The 22,173-nt window shown below is 48.2% G+C and overlaps 1 protein-coding gene across 9 annotated transcripts in view; it reads right to left on the bottom strand.

Annotated features, from left to right (window-relative positions):
- Positions 1–22,173, bottom strand: part of itfg2 (integrin alpha FG-GAP repeat containing 2) — a 126,832-nt gene that overhangs the window by 49,516 nt on the left and 55,143 nt on the right. For 7 of the 9 annotated variants that reach the window (XR_015081375.1, XM_086008986.1, XM_086008985.1 and 4 more), the window contains one exon: positions 15,577–15,630. The exons of the other annotated variants lie outside the window; for them this stretch is intronic. Coding sequence is in view for 6 of the 7 variants with exons in the window: in XM_086008986.1 (XP_085865112.1) it covers positions 15,577–15,630 (54 nt within the window). In the remaining variant the exon portion in view is untranslated. The remainder of the gene's footprint in view (positions 1–15,576; positions 15,631–22,173) is intronic. 9 annotated transcript variants of the gene reach the window in all.

The raw sequence follows: 22,173 nt of genomic DNA, 5'->3' as shown, positions 1-22,173 counted from the left end.
ATAATGCCTCTCCTCATTCTTCCTACCAAAATGAACCACATCACACTTCAGTGTTAAATTTCATCTGCCATGTATCTGCCCATTTCACCAATCTACGGCCTCCTGAAGTCTATTACTACCCTCCTCGCTGTTTACTACATTTCCAAGTTTCGTGTCGTCTGCAAACTTTGAAATTATGCCTTGTATACCCAAATCCAGGTCATTAATACATATCAAAATATACAGGAAACTCTCAATTTACCGGCACCTAAATAACCAGAAATCTCGGTTAACCGGCAAAATTCAGGAGTAGGTTCAGGTAAGTTTTACTTCATATTACTGGCCTTCCTCGATCTGTGACTGTGCAATCGGGTGTGGCTGCAGCTGTTGCTAAACAACAGGGACGCTTGGATATTGTGGCCATTGTTCTGCACCTGTTGCTAAGCAGGTATACGGAGCTCTCAGCTCTCCGTATCTTTTACTATAGCTCTCGGTTATCCGGAATTTTTGATGAACCGGCATCACGCAGGTCCCGTCGGTGCTGGATAAAAAAGAGTTTCCTGTATATCAAAAAGAGCAGTGAGCCCAACACTGACCCCTGGGGGACATCACTGCAGTCTGGAATAACTTCCCTCCAGTCTGGAAAAATAATTGCTCACCATTACTGCTGTCTGTCCCTTAGCCAATTTCATATTCACGCTGCCACTGCCCCTTTACTCCTATGGGCTTTCAATTTTGCAAACTCGTTCTATTACGTGGTACTTTATCAAGCACCATATACACAATATCAACCGCACTACCCTCATCAACCCTCTTCGCTACTTCAAAATGGTGGTTAAATCGGAGACACGCAACTTCATAATATTTAAGTTGACAACCCGCCTCCCACGAGCAGGTTCGTTGCCTGCCCCCGCTGTCATGTCTACGTTAAAACCGGAAGTGTGCGGGTTGGCGGTCGAGATTCAGATTTATAACATTTTAACATCCCACCCGACCGAAACCCACCTGTTTTTAGGGGTTAAAATTCCCCCAATGTCTCTAGAAGTTTCCCCACCACTGACTGGCCTGTAATTGCCGGGTTTATCCCTCTTCCATTTTTTGAACAGGGATGTAATATTTGCAATCCTCCAGTCCTCTGGCACCACGCCCATATCTAAGGAGTATTGGAAGATTGCGGCCCAAGCCTCAGAAATTTCCACCCTGGATTCCCTCAGCAACTTTGGATGCATCCCATCCGGACTGGGTGACTTTTCTACTTTGAGTGCTGCCAACCTTTTAAATACCTCCTCTTTATCTATTTTTATCCTATTCTATTTTGTTACTACTTCCTCCTTTACTTTGACATTGGCAGAATCCTCTTCTTTAGTGAAGACAGATGCAAAGTACTTATTTGGTACCTCAGCCATGCCCTCTGCCTCCACAAGAAGATCTCCTTTGTCATCTCTAATCAGCTGCACCTTTCCTTTGACTACCCTTTTATTATTATTTATAGGTTTATAAAAAGACTTTTGGATTCCCTTTTATGCTACCTGATAATCTATTCTCATACACTCTCTTTGCCCCTCTTAATTTTTTTTTCAGTTCTCCCCTGTGCTTATTGTATTCAGCTTGGTTCTCTACTGAATTATGAACCTGACATTTATCAGAAGCCTCCTTTTTCTGTTTCATTTTAATCTCTATGGGCTAGAAATTCATTATAGCCTAGGAATGGGCGGTGTCATTAGAAAAGTTGGAGAATTAGCGCCAGGCGCTAATGCTTTAGACTACACGCAAAATTCATGCTCACTGCTCAAAAAAATGATTAGAGTCCTAATTCAAGTCTTAAAGCCCAAGCTCATTGGCGTTAGAGAGTGGACCAATATCAGGTGTAGTCTAATCACAAGTCATCCTTGCCACAGGCTTTTTTCAGTACTTAAAGGGGAGTTTCATTGATGTTGCAGAACCTCATTCTCAGCATTGCTGGCTGTGCAGCTGCCTCAGCAAGCAGAAGCAGGGCAAGGAGAAGGAGCCGGAGCACTTAAGCAGCTGTACACATGGCAGATCCACGCCCCAGGGAGAGAGCCCGCAGATTCTGCGATCAAGCATTGGAGGCATTGGTGTTCACTGTGGCGAGACGGAGGGCGGTGCTCTACCCGGCAAGTGGCAGGAGGCCCTTGCCGCAAGTCTTCCGAACCATGTGGAGGGAGGTAGCGCAGCACATCTTGGGCAGCACTGTGGTCCCCAGGACCCACACACAGTGCAGGAAGAAATTTAACAACCTCAATCGGGTGGTCAGGGTGAGTCAATACTTCGACAAATGCTACATACCCACCATTTGTACCATAATCTTCACACACTGCCCAAAGCACCACAACCCCAACACTTACCCACCAACAATCTCTACCTACCAACACTCACACCCACATCTCACACCTTGCACACAAGGACAGCTATTCAACTATGGCAGGCACATCACCCAAACACATTGCTCCACACTCACTCACACGCTTGTCTTTCTCTTGCAGGCCAAGGTGACTCACAACAGGAGGGAGTAGGAGCGCATAGGCGGGGGACAAACAGACACCCAACCACTGTCTGTGCTGGAGAATAGAGTGCTGCAGATTATTGGGGGTCAAGTGGTGGGCGCCATGGCCACTGGCAACGTTGACCCCCTTGGGGACAACAACAGTATGTTCATCCCTACTCCTTCTTCTCACATCCCACTTCCCCCTCACCCCACAAGCGTTTTGCACTTTCCAGCTAATCATGCTGTATGCATGCATTTCTCCCTTCCTGCCCCCCTCCCCTCACCTTAACCCAACTCTTGTGCCTTTATGCTTTCAGATAATTAGCAAGCACCTGATCAGCCTGTCCGAGAGTGAGGTGGGAGAAGAGGAGGAGGAACAACATACCACGTCACTGCATGTCTTACCCGCAGGCACCCTGGCACTACGCAATCTTTCGAGGCGGGTATAGTAGCGGGATCTGCATGGGGTGAGGCACCGGGGACTAGTGGGCTGCAGCAAGGTTAGGGGGAAAGGATAGCTTGGGGGCCAGCTCCCCGGAGGGCAATTTCTGCTGCACAGGACGCAGATGAGGAACTTGATGGGGAGGCGTTTAGAAGAAGGGTGATTGGCATGCACGGAGATGATAGGTGCAACGGCAATGGTAAGGAGCATGGAGGAGTCCGCCTCCAACATTGCACAAGGCTCTGCGCGCACCATGGAGACCATCATTTCCAGTCTGCAAAGGATGGTAAACTCCTAGAGAGACCGTGGCGACCCAGACCTGATGCCATGTATGATGGGCGATCTGGCAGCTTCCACTGCAGCACAGGCGGAAGCGACGCAACGTCTTAGTGCTGTAATGCAATCTATGCTTGGTGGCATGCAATCTCAGACGGCTCTCATGCAGTCGCAGCTTGATGCCACGCAAGCTCTGACTGCTGCCATCGTGGCTGGGTCAATCACCGCCGACCAGGGCTTTCACGGTGTTGCAGCAGGCCAGCAATCTGTGCTCCAACAGATTGCTAGGGATTCTGAGGTGCTGCCCCAGGGGAGTGGTAGTGGGTCAGTGGAGCAGGAACCTGCTGTCCTCTCTCAGAATGACAGCATTCCTGCTCCCACCACTGCCACTCCGCCATTGCCCTTGTCGCTGCCTGTCATCCAGCCAGCCCAGACTGCTGCCACCCATGCTGAGGTGATGCAGTCTACAGCTGGACATTCCAGGCCCAGAGCTGGGCAAGGGCGTCCTGCAAAGCCATCTGAAGTCTCCCACATGGACACTCAGCAGCCTTCCACCAGCTGTGCTTCAGCCACTGAGTCAACACTTCGTAGGAGCACTAGAGTAGGCAAAGGCACAGTAATGAGAGGCACTAAGGGATTGCACAAGGGTAATTAACAAGAATAGTTAATATCTTTGTTGTAAATATGTGTTCAGTGATTTTCTGATCAATTTATTAATTCAATTTGGATTCTTTTGTGGTGTGTCTCATTTCAGCTTTGCACTGTGATATGGCCTGGGACGGGGATGGAGTGATGGGGATGTGGTGAGCAATGAGGATCTGGGGTTTAATTCATTCGAACCGCAGTCTGGTGAGTTGATCATGGACCGCCCTTCCAGAAGGCCGAATGAGTGGCTGCCTCCTCCCTCGCTCCTGTCCCTCCTCCTCCCGCTCTTCTTCCTCCTGAGGTGGTCCCACAATCCCTGGTGGCAAGGGCTGGGCCCTCATGATGGCCAAGTTGTGGAGCGTGCAGCAGACCACCATGAAATGGGACACCCGCTCAGCTGAGCACTGGAGGGCTCCTCCCGAGCATTCAAGGCAGCGGAACCGTTGCTTCAGCAGGTCGATGGTCTGCTTGATGATGTTCCTGGTGGCAGCATGGCTCTCATCATATGAGTGCTGGGCAGGAGTGCTGGGGTTGCGGAGGGGAGTCATGAGCCAGATGGAGAGCGGATAGCCCTAGTCTCCGAGCAGCCAGCTGCGAGCTTGACATGGTGGCTGGAAGAGTGCTGGCACACCGGTCTGGCGCAGGATGAAGGCATCGTGGCTGCTGCCAGGATAGCTGGCATTGACATTGAGGATTCACTGTCTGTGTTCGCACACCAACTGCACATTAAGTAAGTGGTAGCTCTTGTGGTTACGGAAGATCTCAGGATTGTTATGCGGTGCGTGCAAAGCCACGTGGATGCAGTCAATGGTGCCCTGCACCATGGGGAATCCCGCTATCCTGGCAAAGCCATATGCACGCTCTTCCTGTTTCTCTCTGGTGATGGGGAAGGAAATGTAGTCCCTTCTCCTACTGTAGAGAGCCGCTGTGACCTCCCGGACGCAGCGATGGATGGCGAGCTGTGAAATGTTAGCCAAGTCTCCTGTTGCAGACTGGAAGGATCCGCTGGCAAAGAAATTGAGGGGAACGGTGACCTTGACTGCCGATGCGAGAGCCGTGGTCGCCCTGATCTAATACTGGGGGTCTAGTTGCAGGAGGTGGCAGAGTTCTGTGACCACCATCTTGGTGAAGCGGAGCCTTCTAATACACTGGAGGAAGGAGACGTGCTCTTGGTATCGGAGGGTAAGGCCTCCTGTTGAAAGTCCTGATGGTGTTATTTTCCAAGTCTTTATTAGAATAATTGAAGTTCCTCCATTATCACTACTCTCTAAAGTTCTTGCATCTTTCTGCATTTTGTCTGCAAATTTGCTCCTCTATTTCCTTCCCACTATTTGGTGGCCTATAGTATACACTCAGCATTCCTTCATTCTAACCAAATAGATTCTGTCTTTGAACCCTCAAGTACATCATCCCTTTCTAGTGTTGTAACAGTATCTTTGATCAATACTGCTACCCCACTGCCTTCTTTCTTTTCCTTCCCTATCTTTCCTGAATATATTGTAGCCAGAAATATTAAGTGCTCATTCTTCCCCTTGTTTGAGCCAGGTCTCCATTATTGCCATTATATCATAATCGCATGTGGCTCCTTGTGCCTGCAGCTCACCAACCTTATTTACCACGTTCCATGCATTTACACACATGCACTCTAACCCCATCTTAGTCTGCTTCACATTTCCTCTCCATCTGATCCCTCCTATTTCGGAACTACTCTTTATTCTAATGCTGTTTGTCTCTCCCAGTTCTCTGTGCGCCTTGTATCTAATCTCTAACGTTTTATCTTGGTGGCCCTCCGCCTGCCAAATTAGGTTAAACCCTTCCCCACAGCACTAGTTAACCTCCGTGTGAGGACACTGGTCCCAGCCCCGTTGAATTATTATAGAGAATTTGCTGTAGCCTCAGTGCCTGCTCCCCCATGGAACTCTGCTCAGTTGTATGTAATGCAGATAACTGAAGGTGTCCTCTAAATTAGTGCTGCTTGTTGGCACAGAGAGAAATTGAAATGCACCCTACACCAAACAAAAAGCATTTTGTGAATCACACCAAAATACAGTATGCAGACACTGATCATTCCTTTTTTTTTAAAAAAATCAGGATTAACCCTAATATTGTAATTCATCTTTTGAAAGGAATTAGCTGGTTAAAAGTAGAAAGCTTACCAATCAGTGTTGCAAGTGATCCTGCCTGATGCAACACAAGAAGCCCAGGCAGCTAGTAAAACTATTTGTGTCATGCCTTTAGAAAAGGTAGTGCAGAATTGTCATAACAGTCCATGATGGCAAACAACATGAAACATTGGGCCCAAATTTCCTCACAAGCCTGGGGCATAATGGGTAAAGCAGGTACAAGAGGCCTGGTAAGAGGACAATAAGGTATGCCTTAGAAATGCTGGGTTAAATCCAGAAGAGGAGCAGCCAAGACTTTCTTAAAGAGCCTAAGGCAGACCTTCTAGAATCATAGAATGGTTACAGCACAGAAGGAGGCCATTCGGGTTCGTCGAGCCCATGCCGGCTCTCTGCAAGAGCACTTCAGCTAGTCCCACTCCCCCACCCTTTCCCTATAGCCCTGCAAATTGTGTTCCTTCAGGTACTTATCCAATTCCCTTTTGCAAGCCACAATTGAATCTGCCTCCACCACCCTTTCAGGCAGTGCATTCCAGATCCTAACCACTCGCTGCATAAAAAAGTTTTTCCTCATGTCACCTTTGGTTCTTTTGCCAATCACCTTAAATCTGTGTCCTCTGGTTCTCGACCCTTCCACCAATGGGAACAGTTTCTCTCTGTCTAGATCCCTCATGATTTTGAACACCTCCATCAAATCTCTTCTCAACCTTCTCTGCTATAAGGAGAACAACCCCAGCTTCTCCAGTCTATCCACGTAACTGAAGTCCCTCATCCCTGGAATCATTCTGGTAAATCTTTTCTGCAACCTCTCTAAGGCCTTCACATCCTTCCTAAAGTGCGGTGCACAGAATTGGACACAATACTCCAGTTGAGGCCGAACCAGTGTTTTATAAAGGTTCATCATAACTTCCTTGCTTTTGTACTCATTGGGGCCGATTTTCCTGCAGGTGTGGGGAATTGTCGGGTTCCCCGAATGTCAGGGTTCCCACACGAATATAAATGGGTCTGCCAGATTGATGCAATTTTCCCTCAATTGGCCAATTCATTTCCAGCGTGTGGGAACCCTTGCTAATTGACTATTTCCAGTCAGAAAGTCGCACAGTATGATGTCATCATTCGTGGTGCTTTTAAGGTCCACAGCAAGCATTGCTTCCTCTGCAGGCTTCCAAACGAACCATACAGGATGGCAGAGGAGCCTGCAGCAGCTGTGGCCAGTGCCAGACCCTGAGCTGCCTCCAAATTCGACGATGCTTCACTGCAGGCATTATTGGATGGGGTCAGGGCCCACAGGGAGGTCCTCTTCCCTAGGTCAGGGAGGAAGAGGCCTCCCACTGAGACCAAGGCTGCATGGATGCAGGTGACAGCAGATGTCAACTCGCTGGGAGTCACCAGAAGAACCTGGATACAGTGTCGGAAACAATTCCATGACCTTCACCGTACAGGAAAAGTAAGTACGAAGTTTCCATCACCCTCAAACTGATCCCCATTGCCTTTCCCCACCAGCACTCAGCTTTAGCAATCTCTTCCTCCACATCCCACTTCACAGTCACATCCATGCACCTTTACCCATTCCCTCTCTCTCTATGCTCACATTCACATAACTATTCCACCATGCAGCCCTCACACTCCCTCTCACTCTGATGCTTTGAACACAACTGACAACACACAGGGAGGGCCCTTGGTCTTGCAGCCTCACACCATCTTTGTCTCCCTCTAAGTATCTATGCTATGCAATCTCTACACTCACTCCTTCATTCTCACTCAAACTCCACTTTTTTCCTGCAATGAGGGAGACGAGAGCTCACAACAACAGAGAGCGAGCCAGGACTGGAGGAGGCCCACCCTCAATAGCCCACCTGACCCCCTGGGAGGAAGGAGTGCTGGAAATTGTCGGGGCTGATGTGGCTGCAGAAGTTGGGAAAGGAGAGACGGGGCAGTCCCGCAAGCTGGTGACAGAATCGTTTTCCATCTCTCTCATTGACATAGCATGAGTCGCTGTTATGATTCTGAAGCTACATCATTTGGACTTATGAACATCTGCAAAATCCAATGTGCATGTAACCTTGGCCTCACATCTCTAACTTTTTCCTTTACTCTCCCACAGGACCATCCAGAGCCCCCGTCCCCACTGCGGAGGAGGAAGAGGCTGAGCAGCCAGACTCCTCAAAGGAAGCTCCAACCTCTGAGGGCGCAGCGTCAGCAGAAATAAGCGCACCCAGCACCAGCACAAACACTCACACCTCGGTGGGACCTTCGCGAGATAGAGTAGTGTTGTCACCTGGTGTATCACAGCTCACAAGTGAGCATCAGCAGATGGTGGAGACAGGGACAGCAGTGGAGAGTCCTCGTCGGAGGGCACAGGACTCTGCCAGCTCAGCTCAGCTGCATGTCGACCCTCTGCCTCTGGGTCCATCCGCAAGAGAAGAGGTGATGGATCTCCATGCACAGATGCAGGAGTCTCTGGCAGGTTTTGTCTCCAGGGTCGCTGCGAGTGTGGAGCGAATGGAGGAGTCCATAGCGAACATGAGCAGAGCCTTTGTGGAGTCATTGGCGCATGAACGCATCACCACGGAAAGGATGGCAACCTCCGTGGAAAGGATGGCTACAGTAGAGGAGACGATGGCTACGGCCATGGAGGAGCTAAGTCGCCAGAGTGTTGAAAACATGGTGAGTGTTCAGAATAGACTGACATCTCTGGAGGAGCGATGGTCAGCTATTGAACAGAGAAACCAGACCTTCATGGCAGGCCCTCTGAGTAGGACTGCCATTGTAGAAACGGGTCCCCATGGCCCCCCTGATGTGCAGCAAGCTGCTCTCAAGCCACTTCTAGGCACTGAGGGGGGCCTGACCCACGAGAGGGAGGTTAGTGGCAGACCTCAAGGAAGTGGGGGCGCCTCTCCAAGCGCTCACACTTCCATGGCACTGCAGAGCCCTCGGTCAGAGCCCCGCCGGAGTCCACACCCAACGGAGATAGAGGTCTCAACCCCTGCACAGCCGCAGGAGCAGCAGACTGCTGGCGAGCCCTCACAGGTTCGCCATCCCAGAGGACGCCTGCCAAAGGTGTCGAGACAGGAGCAGCAGGAAAGTGAGCAAGGGGCCTCCACATCTGCTGAAACCACAGGGGAACCACTACGTAGGAGCATGCGTAAGAGGAAAATAAAGCACTACTAGTCACAAGGGTAGTCACTTGGGTGAAATGTGTTTTTGAAAAATGCCATCAGTTGGTTATTGTAAATAAAATTTCTGATGGCAACTTCTGCAGTTGTGGCGTGTGTCATTTCGCGAATGGGACTGGAGGTCCTCTAATGCCAAGAGGGGAAGGAAAAAAAGGCCTCCCATGCTTCTGGTAGGTGCCTCAGTTGAGGAAGCACCGAGTGAGGGTGGCGAGAGGGGCTTCCCAGGAGCTCACACTGGAGAAGTGTGTGAGGCTCCAACCTTCCACAGCTGTGCCTAAGCCTGGAACAAGTTGCCCCAAGCCTGAAACAACAAGGTCCTGCAACCTACAAATGATGTCTGATTAAATCTCTTCTTTCCTGATTGACCTGCAGCTGATAGTCAGCAATCCGATATTGTTCACGCCAGGTTTCATCAGCGGGGTTCCCACCAGGCGTGTTTAACGTGGGAAAAGGCTGAAAATAGCAAGGGCCCCTTAAAATGGCATTATAGATGCCAATTATTGGTGATTAAGGTGCCTGAAGAGCAGTCCCGCCTGCTGCGGGCGGGACTGATTCGGGTCGGACAGAAACGCCTGGGTGAAAATCAGACGGGGCGGGGAATCAGGCGGTGGGGGGGGGGTTGCGACCCCCTATTTTTGCGAATTTTTTTTTCCCCCCCACACGCCTGAAAGCCCGCCTGACAGCTCCAGGAAAATCAGCCCCATTGTCTCTATTTATGAAGCCCAGGATCCTGTATGTTTTTTGAACCGCTTTCTCAACCTGCCCTGCCACCTTCAACGATTTGTGCACATATACCCCCAGGTCTCTCTGCTCATGCACCCCCTTTAGTTTATATTGCCTCTCCTCATTCTTTCTACCAAAATGTATCACTTTGCGCTTTTCTGCATTAAATTTCATCTGCTACGTGTCTGCCTATTTCACCAGCTTGTCTGTCTTCTTGAAGTCTATCACTATCCTCCTCACTGTTCACTATACTTCCAAGTTTTGTGTCATCGGCAAATTTTGAAATTGTGCCCTGTACTCCCAAGTCCAAGTCATTAATATATATCAAGAAAAGCAGTGGTCCGAGTACTGACCCCTGGAGAACACCACTGTATACCTTCCTCCAGTCCGAAAAACAACCGTTCACCGCTACTCTCTGTTTCCTGTCACTTAGCCAATTCCGTATCCATGCTGCCACTGTCCCCTTTATTCCATGAGCTTCAACTTTCCTGGTAAGCCGATTATGGGGCACTTTATCAAACGCCTTTTGGAAATCCATATACACGTCAACCACATTGCCCTCATCAACCCTCTCTGTTACCTCATCAAAAAACTCCATCAAATTAGTTACAACACGATTTTGCCTTTCTGCCCACCCCATACATGGCCCCTGACATCACAAGGAGGTAGGGCCAGGGTGGCAGTTCCCCCTGCCAGAATTCTACAGCTTTTTGGGAACATTCAGTTTCCAGGTCATTGTTGGAGCAGAAGTAGGGTGCACCAGGATCTACAAGCCAGGGTCACAGCCTGGAAGATCTTGGAATTGATGCCTGCCAATTTTTTAGATCGGCCCTCTTATAAAAAGAGGTAATGAAGATAACTGAAGGTGCGCTCTAAATTAGTGCTGCTTGTTGGCACACAGAAAAATTGAAATGCATCCTACACCAGCTAAAGAACTTAAACTAGCGAGGTGTTAACCAGCCAGATCACCAAGCAACCATGCGGCATCCCATCATCCGCTGTTCCGTTTTGGGCACCATACCTCAGAAAAGATATACTGACCGTAGAGGGGGTACAGTGCAGATTCACCTTAATGATACCAGGGCGTAAAAAGTTACATTGAGCACAGGTTGCATAAACTTGGTTTGTATTCCCTTGATCTAATCAATCATCTAATCAAAGTGTTTAAAATGATAAACGGATTTGACAGGATAGATACAGAGGGCCCGATTTTCCCCCGCGCCGTCGGGCGGGAAAATCCCAAATTTGGGGGTCCCGACACCATCCCGCCCAAAACCCCGCCCCACGCAACTTTCAGGGGCGGCGGGTACCTGCCCCGCACTGGGACCCGCCGAAACCAGGCGGGAAGGGATTAGTGCCAATTACAGGAAATTTTCATTTAACTGGAGGTTAAATGTCCGGAAAGCTCTATCTACCGGCAAAATTCAGGAGCCATTTCCTATAAGTTTTTTTACTTCTCGTTGCTTTTTTTTTTCCAGTCAGGCTCTGCAAGGTCTAGCTGAAGCTGCTGCTTAGCTACAGAGACGCTTTTAAGCTGCGGCCGACTGTTTTGAAGCTGTTGCTAAGCAACAGGCTTTGTTGATTCACACGGAGCTGAAAAACTCCGTATGTTTTAACATTAGCGCTGGTTTCTACGGCAGTTTTGATGGTACGGCACCAGCTCGGTCCCGTCAGTGCCGGATACCAGAAAGTTTCCTGTAACTGCATGTTAACAGGCAGTTTTTAGCCTAATCCCTATTTTGAGGGGTTTCATGTGGGATTCCCGACGGCTCCAAACCACGCGCCAGGTTGAGCAGGCGGGCCGTCGGGTTGAAGGAGTCGTGATGTCGGTGCTCAGGTGAGTGATGGGTGCATGAGTGCAAAGGTAAGTGTGTTTGGTGTGTCTAAAGTGTGTAAAGAACTTTTACTTACCTGTACTTACCTTCACAGCCTTTCTTCCTGTATTCGTCGGGAGCCCATCACTCAGCCGGAACTTAAAGCTGAACGGCTGCGATCTGTGAAAAGTGACAGCCTGCAGCTTTCATTGCCGGTAAGAGTTCTAACTGAGTCTGTGCAGAATGACTCGTGGTAGAACTCAGACTGTCAGTGTTTCACAGCTTCAAACAGCTGTGAAGCACTGATATTTCATCTGTCAAGAAATCTTGACAGATGAAATTGCAGTCTGTGACATCACCTGTTGCTGGGTGGCCCTTAATTGGCCTGCTGAGCCCGCTGGGCGGGCTTAACAAGGTCAATCAAGGGAAAATCACGCGGATTGGCCGGACGTTGATGTAGGCGGGTCAAAAACCCAAAAGTTGAAGTCCCGCCTTCTTCCCGACAGGTTCGGGAAAATCGACCCCAGAGAAACTATTTCTTCTGGTGGGGTAATCCAGAACAAGTGGGCAGAATATTAAAATCAGAGCTAGGCTGTTGGGAGTGAAATCAGGAAACAGTTTTTCACAAAGGTTAGTGGAAATGTAAAACTCCCTTCCCTAAAAGGTTGTAGATGCTGGGTCAATTGAAAGTTTCAAGACCGAGATCAATAGATTTTTGTTTGGTAAGGGTATAAAGGGATATGCAGAAAAGGCAGATAAATGGAGTTGAAGTACAGATCAGTCATGAGCTAACTGAACAGTGGAACATGCTCAAGGGGCTGAATAGCCTACTCTTGTTCCCTCCCCAGTGGGCACCCAAAATGGGCCCATACTCTGGTAGGGTCAGAAGCAGCACTTATGGGGCACATCAGGTCTGATGATTTTTTTGGGCCAATTGTTTTTAAACAAATCCTAAAGCAAATTCTCAAGACATAAGGCAAAGAATCCAGCAAGGCCAGGGATGTGGCAGTCCTGCTGAATTTAACATTCCCCAGCAATCGGGAAGGGGGGCGGGTGGGGGAAGGTTGGCCATCATGCAGGATGGGGAAGATTGGACATTAGGGCTGGAGGGAGAGAGAGACCTTAGCAGATGGTGGGTGGGGGAGGTCAGCGATCACAGCAGAGGCTGTGATCGGGGCAGGGGGAGCACTCCTGCTCCTCTTGGCCCACAAGGAGTGCTGGAAAAGGCACCTACCTTGTGGAGCCGGCACGTCCCGCCTCCCCTTTCACTGCTGGTATTCCTAACACCTGGGAAAGCCGTGCAGTAGCAGTGAATTTCAAATCGGGCTCCCAATTGCACTGTGGGAGCCTGATTTAATTATGTTAATGGAGTGTCCTGCCACTCAGACATCATGATATCCGCTGCTATAATGACGACAATGGACCCATGCACGGCAGGTTAGGGTCGCGTTTCACGCATTTGACTGTTTGACCACCCCGCCACCCCTCTCCTGCCATCATGCGGGGGAGGGAGGGGTTTATATAGAGGCCATAGTGAATAATTAGATGAGAAAACTTATACAGTGCTGATTAACGAAGAGTCAGAATATTCAGTATCAACTGCCACATGATGGAGATAAACAATGTAGCATGGAACAGTGGAGAGATAAATGATCTGGCCATCAGTGCCAGACCAATCCAGTGGTGCATGAAAGAATAAAGAAAGAACGAACTTGCATTTATATAGCACCTTTCATGACCTCAGGACATCCAAAAGCGTTTTAAAGCCAATGAAGTATTTTTGAAGCGTGAACTTATGTAATGTAAGAAACACGGCAGCCAATATGCGCACAGCAAGGTCCCACAAACAGCAACGAGATGTTGATCAGGTAATCTGTTTTAGTGATGTTGGTTGAGGAATAAATATTGGCCAGGACACTGGAGAGAACTACCCTGCTCTTCTTCGAATAGTGTCATGGGATCTTGTTATGTCCACCTGACAGGGCAGACAGAGTCTCGGTTTAACGTCTCATCCGAAAGATGGCACCTGCGACAGTGCAGCACTCCTTCAGTACTGCACTGAAGTGCTAGCCGAGATTATGTGTTCTGGAGTGGGATTTGAACCCATAACCTTCTGACTTGGGGCGAGTGTGCTACATTTAAAACAAGCTTAATGGATCTCCCAAAATTAAGACTGCTGCACTACTGAAGGTTGGTCTACTTGAGCAACAGTTCCAACTCTCTTTATTAAGTTATTCGCAATCTATTCCTCCACAGAGTGCCTTTACATGCAGTAGGAAGGACCCATCAGTCTGGAATTCATGCCAGAGTCAAGCATGTTGCACTTAGTGAAGGTTACTCCAACCAGCTAACTTGTTGGTGCTCTGCAGTCTAAATCTGGCTAGATAGTAACTGTTGCTCAGGTAGACTACCCCTCAATCCATCGGGTAAGGGGGAAATGAAAAATGGGGCAGCTGTCACCCTGTAACCTGAAGCTGACCAAGTTATTATTTGGACATCAGTATGCCCAAAGATTTCTTCTGTAGCTAAAAAAGTTTAATGTGAGTAATATTATTGCATAAACCCCAAAAACTAAATGAAAAGTCAATCAGATTTTAACCAGAAAGTTGCATGGGCAAGCTTTAGACAGATACAGAAAGAGTATGCAGGAAGCTAGTTAGGAGTTCTTGGCCTAGAAATTCGGTGGAGCCCCAAACGGGGCGCCAAGCTCACCTGGGCATCGGAATTACCGCTGCGAACGGAGCCGTTGCGCCCGCCGGAAATTCAGTTTGAGCGCCCCAAGAGGGACGCGGGGCGCTGCTCGAGGCGCCCCGCGTCCCTCTTGGGGCGCGCAAACTGAATATCGCAGCGCAACGTGCCGCGGTACTGCAGGCCTTCCTCCCCTTCTTAAGGGGGAGGGGCCTGCACTAGTGCGATGACCAATCGCGAGTGCTGGCAAAAGAGCCCGGCACCGAGGAGAAGTGCCGGGCTCTCGGGACACAGCCGGCACTGCCCGGGGTGAGGGGGGGGGGGGATCAGGAGGCCGGGGACGGAGGTGCTGGCAGGCGGCCACCGAAAAAATGGCCGCCCCACACCTCCACCTTAATTTGCGCCACTACCGCCACAGGTAGGCCCCGTGAACCGGGCGCGATTTGCGATCGGCGTTACAGAGGCGGGCGCGACCAAATATCGCGATCGGGGCGGGTAGCGGGGTGCTGCGCACACCGATGACGTCATCGGTGGCGGCGCAGCGCTACAGGCTAACGCCGCCATTAGCGCCCCGCTAAATATCGCGGGAGGCGCGGCCAGTGGCGCTAAAGCCACTGAGTGCCCTCTTTAGGCGCTAACTGGTGGCACAGCCCACCGAATTTCTAGGCCCTTGAGTTTAAATCAAGTAAGATAAACCACTGAAGTGGAGAAGCATAACATGTTCATTTACTTTGTATAATTACATCAATGCTGATTGAACTGTGAGAATGATCATAACTGCATCTCAATATGTTCACAAGCTTTGAAATAAAACAGTATCTGGCCTCGTCTTACCAAGAGTTTTTTCAGTCCAACTAAAAGCAGCCTGTGTGTGAAAGAGACGAATATCCAGTTCAGGTCACAACGGGATATTATTGTTACACCCTTGGGTTATCTTATTATAGTTAAGATATTGGGCCGTATGGACACACCCCTAAAGCTAAGACTGCTTATGGGTGTGACTAGCACAGCTGTAACCAAGAGAATAGCTAAAGCAAGACCCGAAACTTGTAACAATCTCGTAATTAAACATGCTTTTTATAATTACATTTTTTTTGTTACAGCATACCTCAAAAATCAGTTGTAGCATAACAACTATATACTTCGCTGACCCCATGTAGAAACCATTAACAGTAATGCTATACTAAAAATAATTACAGGTCCCTACCATCCAATGTGCAAAGAGCAAACAAGCCAGACTTGGACGAGTCATCACAGGAGCCTGTGAACAAAATAGAAAATATGTTTTTTATTTGTTCGCATTGAATACTCTGGAGGTATTTTTCTCCCATACCCCTTCTTTGCCTTTCCACAACAACCAAGCTCAAAAGTGTGACCACTCCCAGGCCTCAATATTGTTAAATGAAAATAACCACTAGAAAGTCTGCACAAGAAGCCTGGGAGTGATTCTTCCTCTGGATTTTTTCCCTATATAGAGAGAACCAGTTGGTTTATTTTCAGCGCCTCCTCAAAGTAGTAAGACTGAAGTTAGCACAAAGCTATATCCAACACCATGGTAAAGCATGCACTCCCAGGAAAATAGTTAATCAGCAATACCTGTGATAAATAATGTGAACTGATTGAGATTTTAAATGTACAATAGCAAAATACTGCAGATGCTGGAAATCCGAAATAACAACAGAAAATGCTGGAAAAACTCAGCAGGCCAGGCAACATCCGTGGAGAGAAATTAGAGTTGACATTTCGGGTCGAAACCCTTTTTCAAAACTGGAAAGGAAATGAAATAGATCGAAGGTAAGGCTGCAATAGAACAAAAGAAGTAAAGAGACATTAAGAGGTATTCAAAACCAGACGAGATGGTAATAGGACAGTGGAGACAAAAGACTGCTCAGATTAGGTGTGAAGTGTACTGGCAGGATGAGAGACAGCTGCCATGTGGGAGAGAGAAAAAAAAAAGGAAAAAGGGGGGGGGGGGGGGGGGGGGGAAAGAGAAGACCCAAAACAAAGGGGTGGAAAAAAAAGTAAAAATGTAATAGGGGCCGAGGTTATGATCTGAAATTGTTGAACTCGATATTGAGTCCGGAAGGCTGCAACGTGCCTAATCGGAAGATGAGGTGCTGTTCCTCGAGTTTACGTTGAGCGTCCGTGGAACAATGCAAGAGGCCAAGGACGGTGAGGTCCGAGTGGGAATGGAGTGGTGAATTAAAATGACAGGCGACTGGAAGCTCGGGGTCACCCTTACGGACTGAACGGAGGTGTTCCGCAAAGCGGTCACCCAATCTGCGTTTGGTCTCCCCAATGTAGAGGAGACCGCAACGTGAGCAGTGAATACAGTATACTAGATTGCAAGAAGTACAAGTAAATCGCTGTTTCACCTGGAAGGGGTGTTTAGGGTCCTGGACAGTGGGAAGCGGGGTGGTATAGGGGCAGGTGTTACATCTCCTGCGCTTGCACGGGAAGGTGCCAGGCGAAGGGGAAGGGCTGTTGGGGGTGATAGAGGAGTGGACCAGGGTGTCTTGGAGGGAGCAGTCCCTACGGAATGCTGAAAGGGGAGGGGAGGGGAAGATGCGTTTGGTGGTGGGATCACTTGAGGTAGCGGAAATGGTGGAGGATGATCCGTTGAATGTGGAGGCTGGTGGGGTGAAAGGTGAGGACAAGGGGAACCCTATCGTGGTTCTGGGAGGGAGGGGCGGGGGGAAGTGCGGGAGATAGAACGGACACGGTCAAGGGCCGTGTCAACCACGGTAGAGGGGAATCCTCGGTTGAGGAAAAAGGAAGACATGTCGGAAGCACTGGTGTGGAAGGTGGCATCGTCGGAGCAGATACGGCGAAGACGGAGAAACTGGGAGAATGGAATAGAGTCCTTACAGGAGGCGGGGTGGGAGGAAGTGTAGTCCAGGTAGCTGTGGGAGTCAGTGGGCTTGTAGTGAATATTGGTCGGTAACCTATCCCCAGAGGTGGAGACGGAGAAGTCGAGGAAGGGAAGGGAAGAGTCAGAGATGGACCATGTGAAGGTGAGGGAAGGGTGGAAATTGGAGGCAAAGTGAATGAAATTGTCTAATTCGGGGCGAGACCAGGAAACGGCACCGATACAGTCATCAATGTATCGGAAAAAGAGGTGAGGGAGGGGGCCTGAGTAGGACTGGAACAAAGAGTGTTCCACATATCCCACGAAAAGGCAGGCATAGCTAGAACCCATGCAGGTACCCATAGTAACACCTTTGATTTGGAGGAAATGAGTGGAGTTAAAGGAGAAGTTGTTCAATGTGAGAACAAGTTCAGCCAGGCGGAGGAGGGTGGTGGTGGATGGGGACTGGTCGGGCCTCTGTTCAAGGAAGAAGTAGACGCCCTCAGGCCATCCTGGTGGGGGATGGAGGTGTAGAGGGATTGCACGTCCATGGTGAAAAGGAAGCGGTTGGGGCCAGGAAACTGTTGAAGTGACGGAGGGCGTCCGAAGAGTCGCGGATGTAGGTGGGAAGAGACTGGACAAGGGGAGAAAAGATAGAGTCGAGATAGGAAGAGATAAGTTCCGTGGGGCAAGAACAGGCTGAAACGATGGGTCTACCAGGGCAGTCCTGTTTGTGGATCTTGGGAAGGAGGTAGAAGCGGGCTGTGCGGGGTTGGGGAACTATGAGGTTGGTGGCCACGGGGGGAAGATCTCCAGAGGAGATGAGGTCAGTGACAGTCTTGGAAACGGTGGTTTGATGTTCGGTAGTGGGGTCATGGTCCAGGTGGAGGTGTCGGTGAGTTGGCGTTCAGCTTCCACTAGGTAGAGGTCAGTTCGCCAAACAGCACCACCCTTGTCAGCGGGTTTAATGACAATGTCAGGGTTGGATCTAAGAGAATGGAGTGCTGCGAGTTCAGAGGGAGGTAGGTTGGAGTGAGTGAGGGGAGCAGAGAAATGGAGACGGCCGATGTCACGGCGGCAGTTAGCGATGAAAAGATCTAGAGAGGGTAAGAGGCCAGGGGGAGGGGTCCAGGTAGAATGGGAATTCTGCAAGTGGGAGAAAAGGTCAGTCGTGCGGGGGGGAAGACTCCTGGCCAAAGAAGTGGGCACGGAGACGAAGGCGGCGGAAAAAGAGCTCAACATCGTGCCGAGCTCGAAATTCATTGAGGTGGGGGCGTAAGGGGATGAAGCTCAGGCCTTTGCTGAGGACTGATAGTTTGGGGTCAGAGAGTGGAAGGATAGAGGGGATAGTGAAAACGCGGCAGGGGGTGAGATTGGGAGAAGGGGGGTCAGAGGAAAGTGATGGGGAAGAAGGTTCCGGAGGGGCGTTGGTGTCTAAGAGTTGATGAAGCTTGCGATCCTTGACATCGGAAAGGAAGAAAAAAAAGTTTTTTGTTGAAGCGTCGGATGAGTCGAAGGATGAAATGGAACTGTGGACCCGGACAGCTTTGAGATAGAGTGCGCCGGTGTTGTTGAAGAGAGAGGTCGAGGGTGTTCATGTGGCGCCGCATGGCATGGAGCGTGGATCTCAGGATGCAGCGAGAGCAGTAGTTCGAGGAACGATTTTAAATGTGCTCACTAACCAATTAGATTTGTGTGTTTTTGGACCTAACATAAAGACTTATTTAGTTGTATTATGAAACATTTTATTGAGGACAGTTATTATTTTCTGGTGCTTATACCCTCTTCAAAACATTCATTATATATTTAGAAAGAAAGCTGCATTCACATTAAACATCGAGTGACATGCTTGGTGCATTCTTTAACAGAATGAAACTTCAGCGCAAATCTGGTGGAGAGGTTTGCATGCTTCTTACAGAGCCTGCTAGATTTTCCTTCCATTAATCTGAATAGAAGGAAAATCAGGAGGATTTTATTCTGTGATCCTTCACAACGTATTTTCCTTTCTACACTCCATCCAGGCAGACAGTAAAGATGAAAATCTAACTTTATATCCACAATTCTCAAAAATACTTAAGATTGGCATTAAAGGAACAACCCAGTTTGGCAGCTAAATATCACAAGAGCACTGTATACCCCAGACTACTCATGAGCAGAGCTACAAGAAATACCAATTACTGATTCAGTGGAGCATCTTACGGAGTAGCTATCATTAGACAAGAGACAAATGGAAGTGAAGACAGTCTGCATGTATAGTGAAGACACAAAATTCACTGCAGTTGTGCCCAGCTGATTTATTCTCCTTGAATGGGACTCGAAAATGAAGCTGTACAAAGTTTAGTCTGTGTTATGGAACATTGCCAAGTTAAGTGCTAATGGTTACAAACAAAATTGCTAAAAAAAAATTCACAAGCTTTCAGGTTTCTACTTGTTGCAACCTGAAAGCTTGTGAATTTTTTTTTGGCAATTTGTCAAAATTATTCTGGTAGCATTACATGTCCTACACCATAAATTCAGCACAACTTCAGGTCCAACAACAAGAGTTACTTCAAAATGCTAGCAGAAATAATCACTATATCACAACATTAAGAAAAATAAAAAAAGGTCATCATCTTGTAGAACGTAAATACTTCTTCAACTTTAAATACTACAAATCCTTATCCTTAACACTCAAATGGATTACAGATGCATACAACAAAGAATGGTTACAGTTAAAATCTAATTGAGCAATTCAGATGGTTTATGTGGAGAATAAATAATAACTGGGAGTGAGATACAGATTTAAATCTAAATGAGTGGTTCAAATTGCAATATTGCAAAATGCTTAAGGCCTTTCTCAATTTACAATTCTGCTTGAACCTTCTATTAGATTCCCACCATTAACTCACTCCCCAGGCACATTGGATAAAGTTGCACTGATATGATTGTTTGAAGATTTGTTCAGAAATTTCAGAGGTATTGCTTAAAATCATGGCACATTACTGGAAATCATAGGGTCAAATAGTTACTATGATATACTTCAACACTTAGACTATTGAGGGAGTACACCAGCCGGAGCACACCTTAAAGTCCTTTCCCAAAAAAGCATGCCTTGCTGGTAGGTTGTGTCATTTTTTTATAATCACATGTCTACATACCTGTGCACAATGACAGTATGATATTAACTAAAAAAAATGTGCTAATTTCAAATCCAAGCACACTACATATTAGAGATGCCATCCAGACCGGAGGTGACCATTTACCTGGCCAAGTGACCATTCAGTATTACTTATTTAAGATTTATTAACACTTCTGGCACTTAAGTAGACATCTGTACATTGCCGTATTTATTAATTGAACAAAGTCTGCACAGAGCGGCATTAAACGGAGTGCATGTAAACAGAGTGTTTTATTTGGGAATTTGGAAAGAGTGGAAATTTGGAGGAGGGGGAAGGAATTGCTGCTTTTTGCCTACACTACTTGTAGTGCTTTGTGTTACAGGTAGGTATTTAATTTCATAACCCGTAACTTAATCTAGATCAAGTAAGTAGTCAAGAAACTAAACTGTAAACTAAGTTACTTAAATACAAATTTAATTAAATAGAACAAGGTCATATAGGTGTGGTAGTGTGCCGCAACTGCAGCATGTGGGAGTTTGTGGAGAGCATTGTGATCCCGGACAACCACGTTTGCAGTAAGTGCCTGCATCTTGAGGAACTTCAGATCAGAGATTTTGAGCTGGAGTCTGAGGTGCAGATATTGCGGGCCATCAGGGAGGGGAGAGTTACCTGGACACTTTGATCCAGGAGGCAATCACACCCCTTAGGTTAGGTAGTGGTGCGGGTCTGGTTAGTGGTCAGGGACAGGAGGGTATGACTGCAACTCAGGCAGGTAAGGGGATCCCAAGTGCAGTGCTGGAGGAGCCTCAGAATTTGTCCTTATCCAACAGGTATGAGGTTCTTGCTGCCTGTGTGGATGAGGGAAAAGCCTGCAGGATGGATGAGCAAGTTGACCATAGCACCATGATGCAGGAGGCCATTCAAGTGGGGGGGTGGATGTGAAAGGGAATGTAGTTGTGGTAGGGGACAGTATAGTCAGAGGGATAGATACTGTTCTCTGCAGCCGTGACTGGGAGTGCCGAAGGTTGTGTTGCCTGCCCGGTACCAGGGTTAAAGACATCTCCTCGTGGCTGGAGAAGAACATGGAGCGGGAAGGGGAGGATCCAGTTGTCGTGGTCCACAGAGGTAGAACTAGGAATGAGGTTCTGCTGAGAGAGTTTGAGGAGTTGGGGTCCAAATTAAAACGTAGAACCTCAAAAGTAATAATCGCTGGATTGTTACCTGAGCCACACGCAAATTGACATTGGGACAAACAGATTAGAGGTTTAAATGCGTGGCTCAAAGAGTGGTGTGGGAGGCAGGGGTTTTGCTTCATGGGACACTGGCACCGGTAATGGGGAAAGAGGGAGCTGTTCTGTTATGACGGGATCCACTTAAACCGGGTTGTAACCTGTACCCTGGCGAATCGAATAACTAGGGCAGTAGACAGGGCTTTAAACTAATGAACGGGGCGTGGGAGGATTCAGGAAAGAGTCAATTTAAAAGCAGCAAGAGAAATGTCAAGGCTCTAGAGCAGAGTAGAGTTTTGGGTAAAAATAAGCAGAGTGGGTCAGGAAGGGACAGAGAGAGTAACAGAGGCAATCAGTGACTACGGTGACATCAGGGAAAAAGAGAAATAAGTCAAAGCTAAAGGCGCTATTATCTGAATGCGCGAAGCATTCACAACAAAATAGATGAATTAATAGCTCAGATAGAAATTAATAGGTTTGATCTAATAGTCATTACAGAGATGTGGTTGCAAAGTGACCAAGGTTGGGAACTAAATATTCCAGGATACTTAACCTTTAGAAGAGATAGGCTAAATGGAAAAGGAGGAGGGGTAGCCCTGATAATAAAGGTTGGGATAAAGACAGCAGAG

Source organism: Somniosus microcephalus, chromosome 16 (assembly GCF_052327205.1).
Source record: "Somniosus microcephalus isolate GS21.2 chromosome 16, FLI_Smic_1.0, whole genome shotgun sequence".
Classification (NCBI taxonomy): Eukaryota; Metazoa; Chordata; class Chondrichthyes; order Squaliformes; family Somniosidae; genus Somniosus; species Somniosus microcephalus.
Note: the sequence above shows the minus strand (reverse complement) of the source record. Positions and strands in the feature narration are given on the sequence as shown.